Source organism: Quercus suber, unplaced genomic scaffold (assembly GCF_002906115.3).
Source record: "Quercus suber isolate HL8 unplaced genomic scaffold, Cork oak 2.0 scaffold_225, whole genome shotgun sequence".
NCBI lineage: Eukaryota > Viridiplantae > Streptophyta > Magnoliopsida > Fagales > Fagaceae > Quercus > Quercus suber.
The window spans coordinates 423062-435417 of NW_027069683.1; the positions used below are offsets into that span (position 1 = coordinate 423062).

General features: G+C 36.5%; 1 protein-coding gene across 1 annotated transcript; it reads right to left on the minus strand.

Annotated features, from left to right (window-relative positions):
- Nucleotides 1-1597: 1597 nt before the first annotated feature.
- On the minus strand, nt 1598-5167 carry LOC111987351 (cell division cycle 20.2, cofactor of APC complex). Its single transcript, XM_024019060.2, has 5 exons — nt 4753-5167; nt 4040-4312; nt 3020-3289; nt 2342-2923; nt 1598-2238 (listed from the first exon to the last, which is right to left on the minus strand). Exons 1-5 carry the CDS (start codon nt 4873-4875, stop codon nt 2098-2100), a joined length of 1389 nt encoding a protein of 462 aa, XP_023874828.2. The 5' UTR covers nt 4876-5167; the 3' UTR covers nt 1598-2097.
- Nucleotides 5168-12356: the final 7189 nt, after the last annotated feature.

Below are 12356 nucleotides of genomic sequence, written 5' to 3' on the forward strand. Positions count from 1 at the left end.
GAGACTCATGCATGTATGTTCCTCTCTATTGTTGTTAATTCAAAATATAAATACTTATTCTACAATATTTTCTGGTCCAATTAAAGTTAAGGCGTATATACACTTTTGGTCCCTACATTTTGGGCCATTTCTCGATTTGGTCCCTAAACTGATTTTGCTCCTAAGTCAGTCCCTGAAATCAGAAAATCGATTCTATTTTGATCCCTACCGTCAGCCCACTAACAAAAAAATCCTACGTGGCTAACAGAGTGCATAAGTGGCATGTTAAATGCTGACGTGGCTAATAATTTAATAATAAAAATACCACGTCAGCATCTATGTCAGCATTTAAATTAATAAAAAATGCTAAGTCAGAACAAATTAAAAATAAACACTAATCTGATTAAAATATTAAAAAAAAATTAAAAACAAATATCTGAAAACAAGAAAAATTAAATTAAATTAAATCCTAACAGGAAGAACGAAGAAACCAAGAACTCAAACCTAGCAAATCAAGAACTTAAACCCAGCAAATCAAGAACTCCCAAATCAAACCCAGCCAGCCAAGAACTCAAACCCAAATCACTAGGACATAAATGAAAACAAGAAGAAAAAATTAAATTAAATACTAACAGGAAGAATGAAGAAACCAAGAACTCAAATCTCCAACAAATCAAGAACAACCAAATCAAACCCCAGCAACCCAAAAACTCAAACCCAATCTTTAGCAAATCAAACCCAGTAATCCAAGAACTCAAACCAAATCTTCAGCAAATCAAACCAATCAAACCAAAATTCAAAAATCACACCACACCACTACCACAATCAAACCCAGATCCCAAAACCACCGCCACCACCACCAACCAACAGATCCCAAAACCACCACCACCAGAGTGAAGGAATTGGAAATGGAAGAAGAAGGAGGGTTTGAGTTGGAGGAGCAGTAACGACAGAGGAGTTGGCCACGGAGGAGTCGCCGATGTCGATGGGTTTGAGTTGGGTTTTGAGACCCAACGGTTTAGGGTAGTGGCGGAGAATGGGTTTTGAGTTGGAGGAGCAGTAGCGGCGGAGGAGTTGTCCACGGAGGAGTCGCTGATGTCGATGTTAATGCCGCTGTGCCGCCGCCGATGATGCAGATTGTAATGGGCAGAGAGAGAGAGAGAGAGATAAATAGATCTGGGTTGGGTTGGGGTTTGGTTTTTTTAATTTAGTATACGGTGTGAACATACTGATTCTGGGTTGTGGATTCTATTCTTTTGTTCTTGTGTATTCTGGGTTGTGGTTCTGTGTTTATGATCAAGATGAACACAGATCTTAATTGATTTTATTTTTAATTTTGTTTTTCCTCTTTTTTATTTGATTAAAATTGATAAATTATTGTTTTTTAAGAAACTTACGTGGAGTTAAGTTGACATTTTTTATTAATTTAAATGTTGACGTGGTATTTTTATTATTAAATTATTAGCCACGTCAGCATTTAACATGCCACTTATGCACTCTGTTAGCCACGTAGGATTTTTCTGTTAGTGGGCTGACGGCAGGGACCAAAATAGAATCGATTTTCTGATTTCAGGGACTGACTTAGGAGCAAAATCAGTTTAGGGACCAAATCAAGAAATGACCCAAAATGTAGGGACCAAAAGTGTATTTACGCCTAAAGTTAATTCTATACCACAGTCTTCGCATTATTTTAAACAACAGTACCTAAACACCGCTACCAAACTAGCCCCTAGTTATTATAAAGGCAGTTTATACAGACTCAAAGCACACTGCTGTGTGCTTACTAGTTAGAAGCATATTTATCACTCATAAGTCTACTAGAGTGAACTTTAAGTGCACTGCTTTGCACCTTAGAACCACTCAGCTGGCCGGGGCCTTGCAATTCTCTTGGCTGCAGCTGCTCCCTTATCTGCCAAAATAACTGATGCATAAATATGACATATATCCAATCAGAGTTTGCAGAGAGACATTACATTAGCTGTCAATTCCAGAGTCCTCTGAATCATCTGATGTTGCATCTCCTTGCCTTGCAATTCTCTCGGCTGCAGCTTTGCCCACAGGGAATATCCAATTAGCGTTTGCAGAGACAATTTTGATATCTGGAGCTTTTATTTACATCTATCTGATACGAGTTACATGGGAAAAGGGCTCAGGATTTGCTTTTGGAGCAGGTTTTGCCACTTGCGGGGCCCCAAAGACATTCCAGAATTTAAGTGTTTCATCTGCCGCTGCCGTTGCCACTGTGCAACCATCTGGGCTCTGCAAAAGGTTTATATTAAGGTGAAAACATTGTCAATCCATGAAGAAAGATAAAAATTTTCAGGGAGATTAAAAAAAATTTCATGTTGAGTTCATATAATACCTGAGCCATGAAAAGAACTCTTGAAGTATGACCAGTGAGCTCTGCCATCTTCACCATTGATGGGTATTTCCAAAGAGTGAGCTGGTTCTGAGAAAACCCGTGAGAGCTAAGCAGCTCTCTCTCATTCTTGTTCCACAGTAAAGCACACACCTGAGAGCCAGTGTCCACAGAATTCAAGCATGCACCGGTATGAGTATTCCAAAACTTTATGCTCCTATCATCTCCACCTCCACCAGAGGCTAGCAAATTGCTCTGGAAAGGACACCAAGCAAGAGCTTTCACTGCAGATGTGTGCTCTTCAAGTCTGTGAAGCCACTGCGTCGCTGCATTTGAAGATGCCATTGATCTGTCCCATATGAATAGGCGATTATCATTGCCTCCACTTGCCAATTGCCGGCCTGAGGGTGACCATTTAAGCCCGCAAACCTCTTGCTCGTGACCTCTATAGGTTTCAACAATATGTGATCTGACTCTTACATCATTGTTAATGATCAGACCACACATTCCTCCGGTGGTAAGGATGTGATTGTTCCATGCCAGTGATCCAACTCTCAATCTGTGGCCACCTCTCAAAGTTCTTAGCTGCAGAAAGAACATTTACAGTGGCCAAAAAGCATTAGCAAAAATTTATAAAATAGAATTAAAAAAATAAAGAGGATCAATGAAGAATCAAGGAACCTGTCGATTAGCTGTTGAATCCCACAACTGTACTTCAGAATTGTTCAAGCCAATGGCAATGTGCTGGCCATCAGGAGCCCAGTTAACACTTGTGACAGGGCCATCTTCATCATCAATAGTGACAAGTTCTGAAGTAGAGCCATTTGAACCATCCCAGAGATAAACTGTATTTCCAAGAGCAATTGCAAGAACATTGCTGCTCCCCCAATCCAGTAAATTGAGATAGTAATCATCCACTATGTCAGGGGCATCTAATGTTCTCTCAGAAGTCTGCATAATCAAACAAAAGGAAACCAAACAAATTAGAATACAACATAGTTATCTATACTCTCATAAGGCAAACATTTGAGATTAAAATTATATACGAACCACCTTTCCGCAAATTCTTTATGTTCACTCACATCACAGAATTGATACGGCAACATAATGAACCCAAAACAATGAACTCATTTGTCTATGTTGCTACCATACATCTCAGAATATGAATATTCATATTAAATGAGCAAACAAGAGGTGTATGATGAAATAGCCTTTTTGGATGTTCATGTTATCATGTAAACAGTAAATGTCTCAATCCCGTCCTCTAAATATAACCAGTCCAGAAAATTTTTGTACCACAAAAGAATTAAATGCAAGACTAGAATCATAGACCCCAACTATAAACTATTTAAGCATACAAAAGGTGTGTGATGAGATAGCCTTTTGTATGTTCATTTATCATGTAAAATTATTAAATTAAATTAAGATGACTTATATCCTAACATTTTCCAATCAGGAAGATGTCTCATCCTCTAAATATAAAAAAGTCCATAAACTTTTATACCACGAAAGAATCAATACAAGACTAGAATCAAAGCCTTTTGGATGTTCATTTATCATGTAAAATTTTTAAATTAAAAGACTTATACCCTAACATTTTCCAACCGAGAAGATGTCGTCATCCTCTAAATATAACCAAGTCCATAAACTTTTATGCCACAAAAGAATCAATACAAGACTAGAATAATCATAGGCCCCCACCTGAGGAATGTGTCGCCGGGGCTTGGCAGACTTATCCTGTGGCGCAGAAGAGAAGAAATGGGGCGGGAACAACTCGACTGAAGCGGGGGGTTTGTCCTTGAAAGCAAGAATTCTAGTCCTGTTCATGTTGAAGGTCTCTGCCAAATGCTTCCTGTAGGCCTCTCTGGAGGGCGAGCTTGCAGGTGGAATCTCTTTGCCTTTCCTCCCTTCTGTCAGCATATAGTGCGCGTAATCAAAATCCATTGCTGATCGGTTTGGAATAAACCTATCCAACTGCTTGTGAGGAACAAAGATTACATCAGAATACCATAGTAGAAGACATTCCACGTTTCAAAAGATCAATATAGAAGAACTGACATCGGTTTAAGATTTCAAACGCCCCCCAAAAAAAAGGGTTTTTAAGCCAATCAATCAGAGATGCCTCATTTGAAAAATTAAGAAAGAAAGAAAAGAACAGTTTGAAATTGAATGCCTGCTTTTTTGAAAAAAAAACCCAATAAAGAATTTCATTAAAAATTGAAACTTGGGGCAAAAATCGGAATTCTCTATTCGAAGAAACCTTATTTCAAAGATCAAATTGTAGAAAACCCATGTGAAGAAATGAAATTTAAAGCAAGAAGGCACCAAAAAAAGGGCAATGGAAACAAATGGGTAAAACAGTAAAGCAAAAACAGAGATGTAAACAAAACTAAAGAAAAAATATATGAAATTACGTTTTCTCTGGGCTTCTTCCTCTGAAGAAATTGTTCCTGAAGAGGGAACCGAGACTGCGACTTCAAGTATCTACTTGTAGAAGAAGAAGGAGAGGGAGAAGAATACACAGACCCTGCATCCATAACTCTAACACAACCAACAACAAAAAAAATATAGAGAGAAATAGACAATAAAGAAACAGTGAGAGAGAAAGTACAACACCCTACAAAAAAAAAAATTGTTGAAACTAAAACAAAGAATCAAAGCCTGCAAGACAAAGAGTTAGATTAAAGAAACAAAATATGAAGAAAGAGTTGAAGAAGAAGAGCCTGTTATTGTGAATATTTGAGCGCTTATGAACTGTACGTACGTCCCTGCGAGAGAGAGAGAGAGTTTTGATTGAGGTTTGTTCTTCGCGATGCTCTTTTGCCTGATTTAGGTGATTTATCTTTTTTTGAAAGTTGCAACGACTATATTCCTGAGGTAGCCGTTGTAATTCCGTGTTGACGAAAATATCCCTTTTCTCCATATGTAATTCCCCATATGCCCAACATAAATCACCCCAGACGTCGAAGAGATTGGAATTTCTTTTTTTTTTTTTTTTTCGAGAATCAAGATATTGGAACATTGGTTTATGAATTATTTTAAGAAACACTTTATTGAAAAATGATAAAATAACTAATTTTATTGAAAGTTTTTTTTATATTTTTCATGAAAATGATGTCAAAATTTTCCTATTATGATTTATTAACAATTACTCTAAAAACACCATTAACATGGCACTTCATTCTCAAAAAAAAAAAAAAAAAAAAAAAACCACAATTAAAATAGGTCACGTTAACGAGTGCCCTTGGAACAATTGTTAACAAACCATATTAGGAAAGTTTTTAACACTACTTTCATAGTAAATATAAAAGCTATCGGAAAATTAATTGTTCTATTATTTTCTCATAAAATGTTTCTAAAAATAATTCTTAAACCATGCCCTTAGAGCATTCATTAACATTTCATTTATAAAATTTATTTTCAATCAAATAGTCATTTACTAATATTTATACCCGTTATTAAAGTCAAAATTTGTCTTTTGAAAGTTTCTCCCTTTAGTTGATCAATTCAAAATGAGCATTAAGATGCTTAGATGGTTTGTGGGTTTCATTTAGTTTAACTAGTAAAGCTTCTGATGGTTGTATAAGAGATTTAAGGTTCAATCCCCGCCTATATCAAAAACTGATTAGTGTCTTGGTTTGATGATAAAGAGCTATCTTCAGGAGCGGACGTCATAGATTAAAACTCTCTAAAAAAAAAATGCTCAGACGGTTTGTATCTAAATGGCTATTCAAACCATCAGTAATAGCGGGTTATTATCATTGTTGTCCAATGTTTTTAATACCAAAAAAAAAAAAAAAATTCAGAATTTTTTTTTTTTAAGCAATTTGTTTTAAACATGGGATTAAATGACAAGGCACCTTAGATGTTTATAAACATGCGGTGTAAGCTTTTGAAAGAGGACAATTCTTTGATTAATAGATTTTACAGTACTCCAACACAATATTACTCCCTCCTCAGACATTCGTTGTTAAAATATATTTAAATATATTATTAATATACTATTGTGGGGGGTAAAAGCCCAGACATACTTATTGGGCTGTGGGCCCTGTCTTGAAGAATACTGTACGTCCGAAGAGTAATAGCGGGTCGGGGTAGAATTCATCTGAACACAGCCAACCCAGAAGTAAAGGAAGAGTAACGTTCGAAGAGATCACCTTTTGTCCAAAGAGTTTACACTCCTCGAACGTAAATAGTCTTGACCCAGCCAACGAATAGAAGGTCCGAATGGACTCTCAGGCAATCCCAACGACAAAAATAAGCTCTGGGCATATCTGGGGATGATTAGAACGAGAAAATATCTTAAGGAAAAGCTGTCATCACCGCATTAAATGCACTGCAGCTACTTTTCTGGCCGCATTAATGTGGAGAAGACCCCTGAACAGTGTAATCTCAGCTACTACCACTCACGGAGGGGCAAAGAGAGTACCTGATGGGACATGCACTCAAGTGGATGCTTAGATGAAGAACAAGTGGACGATGGATATGATAGAAAAGGGTGCTATATAAGCAAGAGAGGTCTCTGATAATAAAGGGGGGAGAAGAATTAGACAATTTTATTGTAGTTCCAAGAATTGTAATCACCTTACATTCAATAATATACCTCTTCGGACAGATACTTGTAAAAGAAGATGAACATGATCTTGTGTCAATGAATCCTCAAACGCTATAATTAACATCTGTTAGATTCACACCCAGCCCAGCTCTTCCGCCCACTTTCTACAAATTCATTGTCTTGGATTCATTGGGCTCGTAACCCATCCCTCTTGGGCCTGGGCTGCCAAATCAGACCCTACAACTATATTTTGGGTTTGGAAAGTACTATATTAAGAGCTTCATATTCTATGAGCAATGTAGGCCTATAAGGATAATCAGTAAGATGACTGAGCTTTTTTATCTTGGAAATAAAATGCAAAAATTATTTATTTACTAAATCGGATAAATTTGTAGATAGAGTATATTGTCTCAAGCTAATGACTTGGTCTACGCCTTAATTCCGCTACCTAAAAACATTCATGAATTGATAGTATTTTTTTTATCATGTTATAAATTGTACTTTAAGCACCAATGAAATTATAATATCTCCTAATTTTATTTTTGGTTTATGATGAAATCTAATTTTAATGAGATGTTATTATTTAAATGATAATTTTGAAAATTATAAAATTTAATTTATTTATCAATTATTATTCTCACCAAAAAAAAAAAAAAAAAACCTGCAAAGAAGGAGAGATTATTATCAAAGCAAATATGTGTTGACCCAATTTCTAAAATGGGATGCTCAATTTATTCGTAATCTTCATCTCAATTTATTTGTAAGAAAGACAAACAATTTAATAACAAAATAAATAAACAGTAAAATTGGTATATGGGAGAGTTAGAATTTCTATTAGACTTAGAATGTGCAATAGTGTAAGTATCCAATAGTATTATACTCAAATGTAAAAATTGCCTGCTCACTATCCATTTGAATGATAGGAGGAAGATCCCACTATCAGAAGAGTAGAAAAATACTCAAATGTAAAAATTGCCTACTCACTATCCATTTGAATGATAGGAGGAAGATCCCACTATCAGAAGAGTAGAAAAATACTAAAGAAGTAGACATCTATCTCAATTTGATAGGAAAACACAGACCCGAGGGTCACCTTTTAATAAAAAATATGAACATAAACAAAATATATAAATATATGTATACTGGAATTCATCTAACCACTAGTTGACATGGTCAAAGGTACCCGGGCAAGTGATATCTTAAAAACTAAGAAGAGATCACAGACCCCCTAAAAGAATATATTATGAAGATCTAAATTTCTAATCCCTTCCACTTATTTATCTTGGTAACCAATCATAAATAAAATACTTTGCATGAGCAACATTAGATATGCATCACTTCCAATGCTTTATCATCTAATTTGAAGATTTAATTGAAATAAACATAAAAGCAATGCAAAGCAAGAACAATAGCAAAATCAAAAACCAAACCCAACATACCATACCACAAACTCATAATGCTCATCACACCTCTAGGTATTTTGTGATTAGAAAATGTAGTAATCCCAAATTATAATAGATGCAAATTATTAACTTTTTTCCCCAAAAAAATAAAAATAAAAGAGCCTCTGAGCACACACGTGAGGTCAAAAAACTTCGGAAGGAGAGATCAAACCAAATTCAAAAATCTCAAAAAATTTCATTCTTCCATCCATGTCTAAAATGTAACCAACCCGAGTTATGTTTATCCCAACAACACATTTGTCTGGTCCATAAGCCTGATTATTTATCTCTAAATATTTATGTACCAATATAATTATAAGTTGTATGTTTACAAGTAGATCAAACAACAAATTTGCCTCGACAATAGGTCAAAGTCTAGTATGGTTATTTATGTCTAAGTATTCATGTACCAATACAATTGTCCATTGTATTTTTATAAATAAATCAAGTGTACTAGCTTTACATTCACAGGGAGGGAGATGTTCTTACTATATGATGATGTGCTGAAATCGTCAGTGAGTTGTAGGTTCCAAATCACTCCAATGGGTACCTATGAATAAGAACAAGGGGACCAAACAGAAGGCATCGGCGTGGTACCAACCAAAAACCCTCCAAATGTCAAGTTAGTGAATGAGAAGCCTCTATGTATCCTATAGTGAGAGAGCTAGAGAGTTTTTGTGTACTTGAGAAAAGTGGAGGTCTGGTGCTTATATAGTAGCCGGTGGGAACCAAGATCCCTTGAGAGTGGGGATTTTTCCTTATGGAGAAGATCTGATACTAGGGTTTCCAAGATTATAGGGTGTCTTTCCATATAAGGGAGATATTAAATTGTAGCAAGTTTATTTTGTGTGATTAGCAAGATATTCACTTAAGTAAATTTTTGTGAGGGTCAAGTAAAGTCATGCTGGACCTGTTGGCACTCGATGCTCCCTGTCGGCCTTCCGTTTAGCCGTTGGATATTTTGTCCCGTCGAGATTTAGTGTGGCCTTGTCACTTTCTATGTCATCGCTCTAGTCCTTCTGTCTTCTCCTGAGGGACCGACGAACTTGAAGGCGCCGTCGGTTTCCTTCATATGACATGTCTGGATTATAAGTAAAAACATCCCTATCACTATACATATTGTTCTCTTTCCTGCTGAATATCATCTTCTTCAAGCTATATATCTATAAATAGATCAAGTGTACTAGTTTTACATAATGTTCTCTTCCCTGCTTAATAATGTCAATTTCTTCAAGTGTACATTATGTAACTAATGTAACTTTTTTTTTTTAATGAATACTTGTTATGAGACAATTAATCAATGTAACATTATGGAATATATTTCCTAAATGACATTAAAAATTGATTGTTAATATCAAAAATTTACATTATATCTGGAAGGAGGATACATATTAATTTGGTCATAGATTAAAATTAGTCCTCAGTGATGGGAAGTAAATACCTTTCATACTTTTAATTTTATGCTCTGTTTGTTTTAAAGTAAAATATTTTCAAACATAAAATATTGTATAGGTAAAAAATTTTGCATGTAAAACATTTTTAGTGAAATATTTTCAAGTGTTTGGTATGATAAGTAAAAAATTTTCAAGTAAACCTTTGAATATGTTTCAAGTAAAATATGTTTGATTTTTTCCTATTTTGCCTCTCCCTTTTGCATTTATTTCTCATTCATGACCCCCTCTTTTTTCTTTTTCTTTTTTCAATACAAATATTAATTTTATTTATTTATTTACTTTTAATTCAATTATTACTAATCAAAGTCTAACACTAGTTCCCTTCCCAGAAGGGGGGAAAAAAGTCTGTCCCTAAAGAGAGACTAATGGACATGGATTTTATTTTTTTCTTCCCATTTTACCCCTCCCTTTTTCATTTATTTCTCATACATGACTCCCTTTTAATTCTTTTTTTTTTTTAGTAAAAAAATTTATTTATATTTTTTTAATTTGTTGGGTTGTGTTTTTCCTTTACTAGCTATATAGGTCTAAATTAATACAATGGGTTATAGATGCATAGTCCATATTGAGGGAAGGATCTAAATTTTGGTGAATACAAGATGGGCTTGATTGATTGAATGAATTTTAGGTTGGCAGGGCTTGGGATAACAAGCACATAAGATTGAAAGATTCATTTGTCAGAATGAGTTTTGTTTTTTTGTTGCTATAATGTGTGGTACTCTTCATTATTTTTCTTGACAAACAAGGATGTTCAATGAAACATGATTCCACCTGTTTTTTTTTTCTTGTGTAGGTCTCCCTCAGAGAACCTAGGTTGATGAAACTCCTCTCTATTCATCGAATAGAGTCTCTTTCCTCACTAGTGGAAACTCGAAACTGTTCCTTTCCAAACTTCTTTGCCTCTTCCCCTATACCCATCCCCATAGCCCTCCCATCACCCCTCATACCCTCGCTGTCATGGACGACCTTGCAAACCAATGGGCCCAACTGTCACTCAAAGCAAAAGAGAACAAAACCATTGACCTTCCACCCATAGTGGAGAGTAACAGTTGAGTCCTTGACGCAAAACTCTTCATCAAACGGAGAGTCAAATTGGAGGCACTCACACATACCTTGCGGAGTATGTGGCGCTTCGTGCAGTACTTTGAAGTTATAGACCTGGGTTCAAATACTGTGCTAATTATTTTCAACGATGACGCCGACCCACAGAAGATAATAGCATAGGGACTGTGGACTTTGGATAAATATCAAATTGGCAAAGAGTCAGTGGATGACGTCACATTCGTCTGCACTTCCTTCTGGGTCCAGATTCATAACCTTCCCTTCCAACGAATGAACAAAGCGATCACTGAAGCAATTGGCAAAACTTTAGGCACCATTGAACAAGTTAATGTCTCTACTACCAGTGAGTGCCGAGGCTGCTACCTATAAGTTCATGTCCAAATAGATATTAACCAACCTCTCTGCCATGGTAGGATGGTAAATATTGAGGAGGCAGACTTGCAACAGGTGGCTCTCCAATACGAAAAGCTACCAATTTTCTATTAGTGGTGCAGCACTCTCAACCACGTTGAAAAATATTGCACACTTTGGACTGAAAGTGGTGGTACCTTGAATATTGAAAAGCAGCAGTACGTAGCCTGGTTATGTGCTCCCATGAACAACCTCCAAAAACCCCAAGTAGCTAACAATAAAGTCACACCAAAAACCAACCCCCCTCCCCCGTGGCTCACCACGCCCCCCTCGTCCAATGCCACGCCTCGCACGAACGACGTGTCCACAAAAACTCCATTACAACAGTCCATACACCCTGATCTACCACACCCCACAATCCCAGAGATAGTCACGCAAAATGCACCAGCAAATTTGGAAATTTTGTCGGACCCAAATCTCTTCCACGCACATATTACGATGATTGATAGCGCAATAAATAACTTTCCATTATCATCACAGTCACTACTGCACAAAAGGCAAGCACAGGATCGATGGACCCACCTATGATTGCTCCTTCCAACCTAAGACAACTTGTCTTGCCAAATCTTCGGGTTCACGATAATTGCCTTGTCGATGCCCCTGTAGTGCACGTGTTGGATATTAAGGGCATGCTTAGGCCGAAAAAGTTAATGGACCCAACACAAGGAACCTAGAAAAGGCTTAGGTATATCCACAGACAAGGAAACTATTTTAACATGTGCTGGACCAAAATGTAAGCCGGAGGAAATGGGTGTTTCAGATGACATGTCTCTTGATATGAAACTAAAGCTAGCTAAAGAAGAAAGTGCAATGACACGGACTATAACAGACAATATGGGATCGGCGGTGGCTACTTGGCAACACCGTTGGGTCCAATAAGTGTCTGAAGCTAGAACTGTTAGGGCTTGGGAACCCCCAACTATTTAATGCTCTTAAGAGAGCATGGAAAAAGGAAGCTCCCATCTGTGTCTTCTTAATGGAGATGAAACTCTCTACGGATCAGTTAAATGCCAAAAAACAACACTAGGACTATAATCAAGGATTTGTGGTCTCCAGTGATGGCCAAAGTGGTGGCTTAGCTCTTCTGTGGAAAC

Excerpts from the sequence above, each read along its gene's own strand:
- LOC111987351 (XM_024019060.2), bottom strand. The coding sequence starts at position 4,875 with ATGGATGCAGGGTCTGTGTATTCTTCTCCCTCTCCTTCTTCTTCTACA. Across the intron at positions 3,290-4,039 it reads CCCGGCGACACATTCCTCAG|ACTTCTGAGAGAACATTAGA; the intron begins GTGGGGGCCTAT and ends TTGATTATGCAG. Across the intron at positions 2,924-3,019 it reads ATTCAACAGCTAATCGACAG|CTAAGAACTTTGAGAGGTGG; the intron begins GTTCCTTGATTC and ends TTCTTTCTGCAG.